The 15,306-nt window shown below is 37.8% G+C and overlaps 1 protein-coding gene and 1 non-coding gene across 6 annotated transcripts in view; both read right to left on the bottom strand.

The window, feature by feature from the left end:
• Positions 1-15,306, bottom strand: part of INTS9 (integrator complex subunit 9) — a 107,430-nt gene that overhangs the window by 35,289 nt on the left and 56,835 nt on the right. For all 5 annotated transcript variants that reach the window (XM_057723359.1, XM_057723355.1, XM_057723357.1 and 2 more), the window contains 2 exons: positions 7,813-7,933; positions 6,607-6,741 (listed from right to left, as the gene is read on the bottom strand). In XM_057723359.1, the coding sequence (XP_057579342.1) occupies positions 6,607-6,741; positions 7,813-7,933 (256 nt within the window). The remainder of the gene's footprint in view (positions 1-6,606; positions 6,742-7,812; positions 7,934-15,306) is intronic.
• LOC130847244 (small nucleolar RNA SNORA38) lies at positions 3,101-3,231 on the bottom strand. Its single transcript, XR_009052028.1, has one exon. It is a non-coding gene; the product is annotated as a small nucleolar RNA SNORA38 (small nucleolar RNA).

Genomic DNA, 15,306 nt, shown 5'->3' with positions numbered 1-15,306 from the left:
AGTTTTGACAAGATAGAGAATGAATACAAACTGCAGGCTCTCTTCTAGAATTTGAACTGAGGGACAGTATAGATAAAAGGGCAAATGACGTTTTTGAGAAACTGAAAAGCTAGAATACATTCCCAGGGAAACCACTGGTCCTGGAATGGGGACAAAATGACAAGCAAGAGCCAAAGAGGGCTGGGCACTGCAGGAAGAGTAGAGGTTGGGGAAAAAACTCTTTGTCCCTTTTTTTCTCCTCCATAGTACCCCTGGCAGATTGTGCCTGCTCCAACATACAGTGAGGAAGAAAATATCAGAACAGTGACAAGCGTTCACAAAAGGCGCAGGCAGACCTACAAGCCCTTGCTTGTTCTCTCACCATACAAGGCTAAGTGGTACCAAGTCAGGGAGACAAATTCTGGGAAAAAAAGCAGTGTCTGGAGCTGAGGTACATGAGGATTTCCCTGAGGGGCAAGCAGTAAGAGTTGACAGGGAAATAAAACAAGACCACTGAGGGATATAACATTTACTAAACATAATAAGCTAAAAACCTATCCTACACAGAGAATTAATGAACCAGATGGAACAGAAGAATATGCATTAAAAAACAAAAATTCAGGCACAAAGAAAATAAAAATGAGTAAGTAAAATAAAAATAAGTATAAAAAGAAACATTTGGAAATTGTTTATGGAAATATAGTTGTTGAAATAAATAATTCAATACACAGGTTGAAGAGCAGCACGGATACAGCTAAAGAATGAACTCATGAGCTGAGGCAGGAGGCTTCAAGGAGGAGATGGGAAATATAAAAGAAAAGAGAAATGGAAAACAAAGAAGTGTCAATATCTATATACTAGAAGCTCCACAGGGAGAAAAAAAAAGGAATAGATAATTTAAAAAATGATTAAGAATTTTTCTGTGTTATAGGAAACTGGAAGATCTTATAGGAAAAAAAGACAGAAAAATAGGAAAAAATGCACATTTCAGATACATCACAGTAAAATTTAAGAACATTGAGGATAAAGGGAAAATTCTAAAAGCAGATCCTACAGAGGAACACAAATCTGAAGGGCATTGCGGTTCTTCACTGCAACAAGGGTACAAGTGGAAAATGAAGCAGTATTTTAAAAACTTTATAGGTTCAAAGTTTTTTCCCTTTAATTTTATATCTATCCAAGATATCATTTATATGTGAGGAAAAATTAAAGATGTTCTTAGTAGTTCATGGCCTCGTAAGGTTTACCATTTTAAGACCCTCGCGGTGAACATTCCTCAAGTATTCTTGGAAAAAGAATAGTAAATCTAGGAGAATTATGAGATTTATGGGAAATAAGGTTGGGAAAAAAAAGTTCACTTGTCTAAATATGCAATATATTCACCACCCTGTGTATATTTTAAATAACCTGGGACTAAATTTCTAGACACTACTGACAATGGTGGGCAGGGGGAAAGGCAGGATGAAGGAAGAGGAAAAAACAGAGGAGGGGACAAGAGGAATGTATGGCTTTGGAGGGAGAGAGACAGTCAGTGAGTGATATACTCACAGGAAGGATAAATGAAGGAATAACCTGGAAGAATAAAAATAAAATATATATGGATAACCAACAAGGACCCACTCTGTAGCACAGGGAACTCTGCTTAATATTATGTAACAACCTAAATGGGAAAAGAATTGAAAGAATAGATACATGTATATGTATAACTGAATCACTTTGCTGTACACCTAAAACGAATACAACATTATTAATCAACTATACTCCAATATAACGTAAAAAAGTTAAAAGACATATATACACACATACATATAAATGTGTATATATAATATGTGTTTGAACATATATGTATATATGTTCAAACTTGCAGAAAGAAATTTAGCCTAATAAGTGAAGGCAAGAAAACATGAGAAGAAGGACGTAAACTAAAAAAACATGAAGATGGCAAAAATAAGTCCCAAATACAACAGTGATTATAAGAAACATAAATAGGTTTCACTAATCAAAGAGTCTCTAAATTAAAAAAGAACCCCCCCCCCAAAAAAAAACCCCTTACTATGTTGTCTACAAGGGATTCACTAGAAAAGGACACAGAAACAGTTAACAAAAAAAAAAAAAGAAAAAGAAAAGAAAAGAAAGAAAAGAAAAAGGGATGAAAAACACTAGCAGGCAAGCTTGGAAGGGGAAAAAAGTCTCCAGGTTTTTAATACAGTTTTTGATAGAGAAAAAAAGAAAACATCCTGATAGAAGGAATAATTGATCAGTAAGACACAATGATCACATGAACATATACACCTCTGAGTATATAGCTTCAAAATATAAAAAGCAATAATCGGTAAAACTATAGCGAGAAATATATAAATCAACAAATAACACATCCTTTTCAGAAAATGGTAGCTAAGCAAAGATATGAGACTTAAAAACACAACAAACTCAAATGAATAAATACATATAGAAAAAATTTTCATTCAGCACTGCATACACAGTCTTTTCCAACATATGTTGAACATTTACCAAAAAAGATTGTGTTTCAAAGTAAGCCTAAACAAATTTCAACAAATCAGTACACCTTTATTATAATGCAAAAAAAAATTAGAATAGAATCCTGAAATGTAAGTATAACATGACAAAAGTCTTGTCTAACGTTAAGTCTAACCAGAATGGGATAGACTAGAAACAAAAGTATACTATAAAATAATCTTTGGTTATTTAAATCAGTAACGTTAAGAAGGAAATTATGATATATCTACATATGAATGACCAAGCACTTCATATCAAAATTTAGCAGAGTTAAATGATACTGAAAGGACTGACAGCTTTAAATATACTTATTGGAGAGCAAAGAAAGACCGAAACAAATGAGCTAAGTATTAAAAGAAAAGCAGCAAGGTAAACCCAAGGAAGGAAATAATAGAATAGAGAATAGAAATATAAGAAAAATCACTAAAAGCAAAAATTCTTCCTTGAAGACAGTAATGTAGGCAAACCTCTGGCAAGTCTGAACAAGGGGGAAAAATAAAAGGACATAATGAAAAAAAATTTAGAATGAAAACAGAATTACACAAAAGTTTAAAAAATAAATTGTACGCATATAATTCTATGTGTATGATTTTTCTTTCCCCTCCTATGTGGGATGGTTGATCTTGAGCCTTCAGGGAGCAGGCTGGCCCCAGACTTCTTTAAGCCCACATTTCTTTGCCTCCAATTCTTACATGTCCAAAGACAGGAAACCACAGACAAGACTTTGCAGGAGGGTCATGTGTATGATTTTTGAAAATCTAGGCAAAATGGACGTACTTCTGCAAAACTGGCACACCTCTGACCCAGAAAATACAATTCAATAACTATGAAAAAAGTTAACATGGTAATCCCACGCTTAGACAATTTTATGGGGAATTTGACTTTCAAGAGAAGATAATCCCTATCTTGTAAATTTCTAGCATTAGGATAAAGAAGGAAAGGAACCCAAATTATCTTATGAGACTGACTAATGTACCTAGATTCCAAACAAATGAAGACAGCATAAGAAAATAATGTATGGGTCCATTTTTCACTTATGGATACAGATTATAAACTTACATAAAATACTGATCAAATGATTCCAGGAAGGTATTTTAAAAAGAATAAATTGTGATTAAATAAGATTTATCCCAGGAATGCAAAGATGGTTAAATACAGGCAAAGTTAACATTACAATTCACTACACTAATGGTCTCAAGGAAAGAAATCACATGACTATCTCACAGACTCAGAAAAAGTATTTGATGAATATAACATCTATATCTGGTCTTAAAAAATCAGAAAATCAGGAACAGAGGAGAAACTTCTTAACCTGACAAATAAAAACATGTAAGCATCATATTTAATGATGAGACTACGAAGGCATTCCCTTTAAAATCAGATATAAGACAATGATGCTGCTATCATCACTTCTGTTTAACAAGGAATTAGAGAGCTTAGTTACAAGATGAGAAAAAGAAATGATACCAGGATTGGAAGAGAAGTGACAAAACTGTTATTTCTTTGCAGATACTAGCATCAACAGATAAATATTAGAATTAATATGAGAATTCACCATGGTTGCTGAATATTAGATCAATTTAAGAAATTAACACTGAGACCTTGTGCTCAGTAAAGGCTAGTTCTCTTCCTTTTCCATTTGGGATGCTGTACTTTTTTGGGCTCCATTCTCCAAACACTTATTCAAGACCGTTTTTTTTTTCTTTCCACTGTTTCCCACAGCTCGGTCTTTAGTCCTTGGCACTTTATATATTAAAAAAAATCTGACGGCTCTCCAATTTGTCTCCAGGCTTGCCTTCACATCTAACTTCCAGCTCTGCATTTCCATCTGTCCAAGGTTCTCTCTAATTCCTATTCATCATACCCACTACCCCCTTCTGAAACTAATGACCCTCCCTCCCCCCAACTCCTCCCTGTCAATTGGATTAGTGTCATTATCACCATTCTCAGTGTCGTCCAGGTATGAAATCTTTGACCTGTATTTTTCCTTCCCTGAAGACAGTGGGCATGCAAGAAATGTCTGTTGAATTAAAGACCTGCCAATGTTTTCTTTAACTTACCTTTCCATTCTTACTGTTACAGGCTTAATCCAAAGCCTCATTCCCATATGCTTATTAGATCAGTATTATAGCTGTCTGCCACATTCTTCCTAGCTTGTGGGGTTCCATTACTAAAGCTGACCGGTGATTGGCCCTTTTCTATAAGTCTTAACTTTAAAGTATAACTGCTGCAAATGGGTAAACATAAAACAAATGGGTGTGGCTGTATTCCAACAAAACCTTATTTACAAAAACAGGTGGGAGATCATATTTGGTTCAAGGACCATAGTCTGCTGACCTCTGAAGTAGACTACTAAGTTTTTTCAAACCAAACCTTTCCTTATCCCTGCTAATTCAATATAGAATTCAATTATCTGGGTAGAAGAAAATCTAATATACTTTCTTTTTACATACAATAGTGGTTGCCAGCTAGAAATTAAAATTAATTACTTAGGTATGTTGCTCATTACTTTCAAGACCTTATTTTCCCTTTAAATTTATGGACCTTGTAAGAATAATTTACTGGAAATCACATCAATAGTACTGTAAAGGCTTTGATCTAAGCAGGACAAATCGGAAGAGTTGGCAGACAAGTAATCTTTCTGTCTTTTATGGAAGAATATATCAGGAATGATAGAAGCTGCCAATAAAAAAATCTGATTCAATGAAGCAGATTAGGATGACATTGATGGGCTTTTGATTTCAATAAGCGGGAAAGGCCCAGAATTCTGCTAGCTATAGGAAAAAATAGCAACTTGTCCCCTCTAGACCTTGAAGTGAAACTTGCTTATAAAAAAGGTACAAGAACAATGCAGAGTGGCAGCTCTGAAGAATCCTATTATTCTAAACTTACTGCAGTCATTCTTTTTCCTCTATTAAAATGGGATATGGACTCCACGTTATCTATCCATCCGTCCATCCATCCACCCACCCACCGGCTAACTAACAATATCTAACAATATCTGATCTCCCTTGCCCTCCTTTACAAACATGGAAAGAACCAAGATTTATGAAATGAACAATAAATTCTTTACAAATACCTAAAATGAAATAACCAACACTTATAACAATATTTATGCACTTAGGTTCTTGGCAATATGACTGATAATGAATGACTATCTTAAAACCCTCTAATAGCTTCAGTCTATACATTCAAATAAAATCCAAATTTCACATCATGGCCTACAAAGTCCTACATGGCCTCGTGTCTGCTAACCTCTTGGATATGTCCTGATGATACTCAGTATGCTGCAATCACAACTGTCTCCTCTGCTCTGCAGACATGCCCAGCTTGTTCTGGCATTAGGAGCCCTTTATCTGCCATGTCTCCGTAATGCTTTGTCCACAGCTTTACATGCCTCATTTTTTCAGGTTTCAGTTCCACTGAAGTTGTCCCTAGAAGCTTCCTCTGACCATCCAATTTAAACTAGTGTCCATCACTATACATGACTCTGCTTTGTTGTTTTCAGTACTTGTGTCACAATATGGAATTACTTTGCTCATTTATTTTCAGCACTTCAGTCTCTCTCTGTACATCAAATGAAGGTAGATCCGAGAGAAGGGACTTTGTGGGTCACCACTGAACCTCTAAAACCTAGATAAGTGCTTGACCCATAGTAGGCCCTTAGTAAATATTAAGTAAATAATATATGCTGAGTAAACAAGTGATCATCTCTGTTACACACTTCAGGCTCTCGTTAATTGGAAGTGCTGGGGAATCCCTAAATCCTAGAGGTGACCTAAAGGCAGCAGATCTTATAGAGGAACTATGGACACGAATAATCTAACTTTGATAAAGAGGAGGACATAAAGTTTCAGGTAAGCAAGATGAATAAGCTCTACAGATCTGCTGTACAACATTGCACTCACAGTCAACAGTCACGTGTTGTACAGTTATACATTTATTATGAGGGTATATCTCATGTCAAGTGTTCTTACCACAATGAAAAAAAAAGTGTTTGTAGAAACTGAAATTAGGAAGACTTAAAAGCAGCTGATGGTACTTTGAATACATTCTGAATTTAGGGTAAATACCAAAAAGCTGAATTGTTAAAAGAGAATTTAGAATTACCTGGGGGTGTGTGGTAAGCAAGGAGGATCCAGAGACGTAAGACACTTTCTCATAATGGGACTGGATAATCCAGTTGGAGCTTCCAAGGGCATAGCCAGAGCTTAGAGGAGTCACCTGGACTGCACCAAAAAGCTCCTAGAAAAGAACCACCGTATGAATGTGTGATGAGCTTTCAGCATTGCAGTCATGCCAGATAAGTTTTCAGGGAAAAGTAACAGAAACATTCTTTTCCACTTAGAAACTATTTTTAAGAGAACCAGGAAGTTTAAAGTAAAACAGAAAGATGATGGAAACCACATGGGAGGCACATCCTACAGTTTTTCTTTAAATTATTTATTTTTGGTTGCGTTGGGACTTCATTGCTACACGTGGGCTTTCTCTAGTTGTGGTTAGCAGGCTCTACTCTTGGTGGTGGTGCACAGGCTTCTCAGTGCGGTGGCTTCTCTTTTTGCGAAGCACGGGCTCTAGGCGCACAGGTGTCAGTAGTTGGGACACATGGGCTTAGTTGCTCTGTGGCATGTGAGAGCTTCCCAGATCAGAGCTCGAACCTGTGTCCCCTACATTGGCAGGTGGATTCTTAACCACTGAGCCACCAGGGAAGTCCCACATCCTACAGTCTTTACTTGTCACATCTGAGAGTTTCAGTCCATCCACATGTCACAGGTACCTAGGCCTCATTTATTAAAAGGCAGACATGCTACATTATGAAACACACCAAAGAGACAAATACTTAGGTTTTCTTCTTTTTTTTCCCTTTTCAGGTTAGGAATTAATATCTTGGTTGTTCTGTACTGAGTGGCTCTGGGCACAAGTCAACAGGAATGGGAACCCTTATCATCATTAGGTCAGAGCTCAAAAGTTATACTTGCCAAGTTATTTCTTGATCCCTTTTATACTGTTTCCTATTTCACTAGTTCAAAATCTGTAAAGTGGTGTCACTGTTCTAAAGTAAACAGGATGAGATGCCTTTCTCCTGACTCATTACATGCTAGCTAGTGATGGGGAATTTAAGGGTTAGGAAAGAGAGCCAATAAGAACCTGGGAAGGATGGAGGAAAACAACAGATGTTCTATCTTTTCACTATGTACTAGTATAAGATTTGTAGTGACTGAATGGCTTCGAAAAGGGAGCTATAGGATCCTTCCAAAGAACAGCGATATGAACCGAAAGCATTCATCGATCACTTAAAATCATATTAACACTCACAATTTTCTGAGAATATCCCACCAGCTGGATTTTACTAAGGGCAGAGTTCACCTCTTGCATTGAATAGCAACTTCTCCAGGTTGATACTTCTACTGCATCCTTGAGAGGAGAAGGCAGCAGCCTGCAAATGTATCATAAAGTCAGTTCTTATGTATGGGGGATTCTGTTCAAGTAATTTGTCCATTTTATCTAAGTTGTCCAACTTATTGGCATATCTGAATGTTCACAGGACTCCTTTACAATTGTTTGTATTTCCATAAGGTTTGTAGTACTCTCCCCTCTTTAATTTCTGATTCTAGTAATTGGAGTATTCTCTCCTTTTTTCTTGATCAATCTAGCTAAAGGTTTGTCAGTTTTGCTGATCTTTTAAAAGAATTAACTTTTGGTTTCATTGATTTTTCTGTACTGTTTTTCTATTTTGTTTATCCAGCATATAGCTGGATCTTCTTTTTTGTCTTTTGTTTTTTTAAACCCATGTGATAAAGCTCTGTCATTTGACTGAACTGCTTAAGCCATTCACATTTAATGTTATTACTAATGTAGTTGGCTTATGTCTGCCAATTTAATTTTTCTTTTCTATATATCACATATCTTTTTTGTTCCTCTATTCCTCCTCCACTCATTTTTAAAAATAGTAAAAATAGTAAGTTAATTTTTTCATGATTTTTTCACTTTTTTTTTTTTTTAGTTACTTCCTTAGTGGCTGTCCTAGGGCTTATCATATACATCTTAATATGCAGCATTTCTGTATGATATCTCACATTCCCTTCCCTGTTCACAAAAGATGAATGAAATAAATGTTACTCATGGGCCTGCAAAGCTATAGGAAAGAACTGGCTTAAACACATCTGAGGCTTGACAGAAAGAGGAAAATAAAATATATTTTGCAACCTTCCAGACCAGCATCAGGAGCATCCATTAAAACAAACAAACAAAAACGTGTCATTAGAAAAACATTTTATCATTTGCGAGAACACAATCAAGAACAGACCTAAAGAGTGACTTCTCTGAGATTCTCTGTACAGTACAGGTGAGGGGACTTCTGGAGACCTGAACTTGTGCATTAGCTCTGTCCTGTGTCTCCTGAACTACTGCTGAACAACAGGAAAGGGCGTCTCTCACACACACACCCTTCAGACAAAGAGATGAGAGAAGAGAGAATAGCAACAGCATTTTAGAAAGTGGAGAAAGTAGAAAGACAAATGATGACTGACTTAGCAGACTCAGGAAAGTTCAATTCAAGTGACTTTATACTGCAGAACCCATAAAAAGCTCAGCAACTGGAAACAATAGGTATGTCTTGAAGTGTGGTTGAAGGTGAGCCTAAAAACAAGAAAATTCCTAGAAAAAAATGATTAAGAAATAGAATCTTCCAGTTCCCCTCACCGATTCCATACAGCTCAGCAATTGTCCCTTCCCTTCCCAGGCATGGCACCAGAGATTCTCCGGAGAGAGTAAAAATGAGCGTCTGGACTAGAGGAAACCACTGACAGTTAGAGGCAGCCTCCTTAAGCAAAAGTTTACATACTGACAGTAACAATTTTCTTTCCCTCAGATCAGAACACCATTAGTTAGGCTTATACCCTGCAGGGTAGGAGACTGGAAGAAACTTCTCTAAAAAATATGATCAGCACCAAAGAAAAAAAACTCAACAAAAAAAGATACTCACACCTGGGGTTTCACAATGGATTTCCCAACCAGATTATGTTATAATGTATTCTATTAAGTCTAGAATTCAACAAGACCCACTCAAGGCACACAGACTTTCTAATCAGTTTTTTTTTTCCTGTCTAATTCTTAAACATGAACCAATAATCCAGGATTACCATGCATTTGAGTAAAGTCTCTAAAATGATAAAGGCCATAACAAATGGAGGAAGGAGGAGAGGAAATAAATTATGTAGGTAGAAAATAACAGTCATTATTCTCAGATAAATAAGATACTAATATCTAAGAAATGAGAAGAAACTTCTACTAAAAAGCAGGGAAGGCATTAAGAGAATAAACAGAGCTCTTGGAAATAAAAATATGATACCATACAATGAAAACATGCCAAAAAAAACAACAAAATTTCAAAATAAGCTAAAAACATTAAAAAATTATACAAGACACAAAATGAAGAATCAGAAAAACTTAGAAATGAGGGAAAAGAATTAAAGAATTAGAAATTTAATAAGAATTCCAAATGAAGACTAAACTAATAAAACAAAAGAGTGGATAAACACAACAGATAATGCCATTCAGTAAAATACTGGAAGAAAAAACTAAACACTAGAAAGAAATAAAGAGATAAAAAGAATTTGAAAAAAAAAAATGACAACTGTTGAAGAGAGGCAAGGAAGATACAACATGCAGATAACAGCAGCTCCTTACAGAAATCCAAGCAAGGGAACAGAATATTAAAAACCATAATTGTGAAATAAAAAGAAACTACACACCGAAAGAACACACTGCATACCTGAGAATACTGACCAAGAAGAATTAATATCAGATATATTCTGGGAAAATATTTAGATTATAAAGAAAACAGACAAATAAATCTTTGGCTGTGTGCCAATAAAACTTTATTTATAAAAAAAGTGGCAGGCCAGATGTGGCCATAAAACAGAGACTTGGCCATAGTTGTCACCACTGTTCTAGATTGAAAGGGCCCACTAAGCTAAGCACATGAATGTAAACTGTCTTTAGGTATGACACATCATCATAAACTTTAAGAACAAGAGAAGTTCTAAAAGTTTCCAGAGAGGGATAAACAGGATACATATCGAAGATCTGGACTCAACAGCATTGAACTTTTCAACAGCACTTCTGAAAGACATAAGAAAATAAAGCAACACTTTCAAAATTCTATGAGAAAACTACACCTAACCTGCATTTCCATCAGTGTCAGGGCAGAACAAAGACATTTTAGACACACAGGGTCTCAGGAAATTTACCTCCCATGCACTCTTTCTCGGGGAGTTGTTTGAGGATGTGCCCTGCAAAATGAAGGTATAAACAAGAAAGAGAAAGGACCAGAAAACAGAACTTCTATGAGAAGAAAGAGGTGAAGAAATCTTCAGGATCATGGTAGAGAAAGTCCTAAACTGAACGCCACGCAGCAGGCCCAAGAGGAGCTGACACTAGACGGAGGGAAGAGTGAAGGCTCTGGGATAGGACTTTTCAAGAAGATAAAATTGTTATACCACCCACTGAGTCTGAACATACTGAGGAGAGACAGACAAACAGGGGAGACGTTACAGATACACTAGTAATACGCACACAGAAAACTAAGCCAATAAGCAAACAAGATAATTACCAACTCTAGGGAAAACAAAAAGTTGTGCAAGAAGAAAAAATCCTAACAACATTATAAGGCCAGTGAATTGCATTTACACTGTCATAATAATGTAAACACAGAATAGAGATTTAGCCAAAATATAATAGCATACAGGTCATGTTGCTCCAGTTCTTTCTACCTTCTGCATAAACAGGTGACGATTTTCTTATTTCACTTATCTGTCCTATGCGTAGTGAAATGCTTTAGGTTTTTACAATATCTAGTCAGTAAATATTTACTTAGTCCTGACTATGGCCATACCATTTAAGTCCTGTAAGGGACTTAACAGGTACAACCTAAAGGCCTCTGCTCACAAGGAACTTAAGTCCAAGAAAAATTTTACAACAGTACAAGGAATAAAAGAGACATGGAGAGCCATGAGTCATCCTTGCCTGCAGACTTGCCTTCCCTTCTAGAAGGGCCTAAAGGATACACTGTAAATGCAAATCTCAACACACACAGACACAGAGACACAAACACAAACTCACTCCTCTTCTCTACTTTAACGGTCCACCATTACGTGCAGGATAAAATCCAAGGCTCTTAGCATGACTTTACGAGGCCCTTCTTTATCAAGGTCCTGCCTCAGCCTACATTCTTATATACTGAGCTATAAACAGCTCTCTCAGCGCCAGGCTCCCTCAAGCCTGTAATGTTCCACCGTCCTCTTCTTCATGGTTTGTGTGGACACCACTCCTGCTTTAAAATCTAGACCACCTGTCACCTTTTCTCAGCTCTTGTGACACTTGTCTAGGTCAGGTGCACATTCTTTGTGCTCTTTGGGAAGACGGCCTTACTGAGTCTCAGAGCCAGGGAAGTGGCACAGAAGCTCTCTCTGGAGGAGGCTACTGGCAGGGCTGCCGCTACTGCTTCTCTCTCTCCTTCTGAACCCCTGCAACTCTGTCACCCACTCTGAGGAAGCAGAAGTTTCTCTCAGAGGCACATCAAGGGGAAAGCAGAGGACGGACAGACTTGTCTAGATGTAAGTCTCAGCACTACCTCTGAGCCTGTCTCCTCATTTGTAAAACAGAGAGAGTACCACCTCCTTTTTAGAGTTGTTCTGTGAGGGATAAATGATATAATGTACATCAGTGTCTAGTACAGAACAGATGCTAAGGGCTGTCTCCAACATACACAGTCATTGCTGCCCAAGAACATGCATTTTCCAATACATAATTGACTTCAGTACAGGTGATTGTACTGAAATCAGCCAGTGTGATTTACTTTGATGAGAGCAATGACTCTGAACTTGAGTGGCCCAGGCACTGCTCTAGAGGGCCTCAAGGAAGAACCCAAATTACTCCCCTGCTTTAGCTCCTCCTCTAAATTCTTCCAGATCAGGGAGCCCCATGGCTTGGGCTTCCTAGGACTGCCCTTCATAAAAGATAAAGATTTCTTACTCTGGGCTGGGTAGGAGCAGAAGGGTTTCTTAACTTTACACCAGGGCTAGAAGGCTATCATGGGATGGCTAGAATGGGCAGGGCGATAAATAACAATGCAGCCCAACCACACGTTTCATCTCAGTTGGATTTGTTTTAATTGCCCTCAGCTCTGCCAAGGCCCTGCTACTGAGACACTTCTGCTCGAGGCTGGGCTGACAAGTCACACACCAGCTAGATTAGACCCACATTCTTTAATCGACTGTAGGTGTGTGGGTTTATTTCTGAGCTCTCTATTCTGTTCCACTGATCCATATGTCTGTTTTATCTGAAGTGCACCAGTAAGTCTGGGCAGAGGTGAGCCCTACAACAGCGTGTGCTGAGCTGATAAAGACATCAGGGAGAAACAGACCAGTGAGCCGCAAGAGGAAGGCCAAGCAGATCCCAATGACTCTGGTCTCAAGTCTGACCTGCTCAGCTTAGGGTTCAGTGGCAGACAGCTTCTGACATGGCTCCCCAGGCTCCCCGCCTCCCATATTCACCCCCTTGTGTGGGCTCCTCCCACTGGGTGGTGGGCTGGACCTACGGGCTTGCTTCTAGTGAAGAGAACATGACAAAAGTGACAAGATGTCACTTCCAAGATTAAGTTACAAAAGACTGTGACTTCCTTCTCGTCTATATGTCTCTCTCTTGCCCTCTTGTTCGCTCTGACGGAACCAGCTGCCATGTGGTGAGATGCTCTGAGGAGAGGCCCAAGTGACACGGACCTGAGGGAGGCTGCAGCCCATCACCCCCTAAGGAAGTGAATCCTGCCAACCACCATGTGACTGAGCCAAGAAGGGGACCCTCCTGGTGGAGCCTGAGATAAGGGCAGCCTGGTGGGAGACCCAGAGTTACTAACAAGTTAGCAAGTGTTTTGGGCCATTCTAGTACAGAGGTAGTGCTTTCATACCTCAGCTGAGTCTGGGCTTTTCTCAGGTCTCGTCAATGACATTTTTACAAACCCTAACTGTATAGAACATCTGTAGAAGGCTGGTCTTTATATCCAATTCAACTTTGATTTTTGCTTTAGTTGCAATATTGATTAATTTGCCTAACCTCTTTTTTTCCCTCCATATATCTAAACTGAGGGTAAAATGTTTCCTTCAAAAATTGTTGAAGACTATGGGTAATTACATATGAGTAATTACACACACGCACACGTGTATATATAATATATATTAACATTATATATCTATGATATTTAGTGCCTATGAATTCCTCCCCCTCACCCTATGCTTAAATTCTTTGGGTATCTTATTCTGGTACCTTATATACTAACTACACTACTTTCACACCTAAAACTGATTATTTCTCATTTCTCTATTTAGAAATGTCTAGAGGTTTCCTTTATCACACAGGTTTGGAGACTATGTTTTCACAAACAAACAATTTTGATAAATTTTCTATCAGCTAGACAGAAGATTTAAACTAGGAATTAGTCAAATGTATTGTTGGCTTTTCCAAAAGAACAAACTTTCAATATTCTTTTGTACAAGGTTAGCTTTCAATGCTTTTCTCTCCTTCCTGGTGTGCACTGGCTGATTTTAACCAAGCCGGTCCCTTCTCAATCGTGCCATATTGCTATGTTTTTGCCCACAATGTTCTCTTATCTTGAGGGAATGATGTTTTCCCTCACTCAAACCCTGCTTAACCCGCCAAGCCCAGCCTGAGTCTTCCCACTTAGTATGTAATCTTTGCTCAACAAGCTCCTTGGGAACAGGGACTGTGCCTTAAACTTTTGGGGGCATTTCCCTGCAAACTTTTCATAATGCCAGGCCCCTGGTAGTTAATCAAACAAGACTGAAGTCCTCTGAATTTCCTATTTATACCCCCAAATTCCTTTTGCTAACACCTTTTTTACTCTTTCAAAATATTTAGTCACTTTGTCATTACTTCCTTCTATCTCCTAACATCTTGTCTAACTCAGCTTTCCCTAAAATTCTCCTTATGCTTGAGGCTATAATTATAAAGAGGCATTTACAAAGCCATTCAAAGCCATTAGGATTATTGGCTGATTAAGGATAAGTCGGATAAGGAAACCCAGTGGGAACTAGTTCTGTTTTTTTCTGGCTTTCTAATTTATCAAAGTCAAGTTCTCACAGTCTAAATGTTTAATAAGTACTTTCTAAAAGATTTCATTATTTTGTTTTGTTCTTATCACACTCAAGTGCTTAATAAACTTTTTTCCCAGGGCTTGACATCACGCCAGAGCTCTGCTGTCTCTTCTTCCATTCTACCAGCCCAAGACCATGTGTTTTCGTAAAAGAGCAAGACTTTTAGGTCCACAGGGACAACTTAAAAGCTTATAAATAAAACACTGGTTGGGCTTTTTCTAAGTGTTTGATGAATGAATGACTGAACATTATAAATATAAGAGCAGAATGCAAAGAATAAAAGAAGTAGAAAAGTTTCTTTCCTCTCATTATAGTGAAGTGTGCTTAATACACAGGTGGGTGGGGTGGGGCGGAGATGTGTTACCAGAGTGATGATCTTTATGGAATTTACCAAAAGTTAAGCCTGAAAGTCAAGCATTTCTTAATACTAAACTGAAACCAGATTATAATCCCTGGTTTTTGTTTTAGATCAATTCATCTCTTAAAAGCATGAAGGCAACTGCTTAGGGTACCGAAGCATGACAGAAACAATTCCTGAGAGGGCCTAAACCATCTCTGCTTTAATTTTATGCTCATCAAAAACCTCTCATCTCTAATTTGATCTCTTTATGTGGACCTGCTGCCCATAACAGAGTCCTAG

Source organism: Hippopotamus amphibius, chromosome 2 (genome assembly GCF_030028045.1).
Source record: "Hippopotamus amphibius kiboko isolate mHipAmp2 chromosome 2, mHipAmp2.hap2, whole genome shotgun sequence".
NCBI classification, from domain to species: domain Eukaryota; kingdom Metazoa; phylum Chordata; class Mammalia; order Artiodactyla; family Hippopotamidae; genus Hippopotamus; species Hippopotamus amphibius.
Note: the sequence above shows the minus strand (reverse complement) of the source record. Positions and strands in the feature narration are given on the sequence as shown.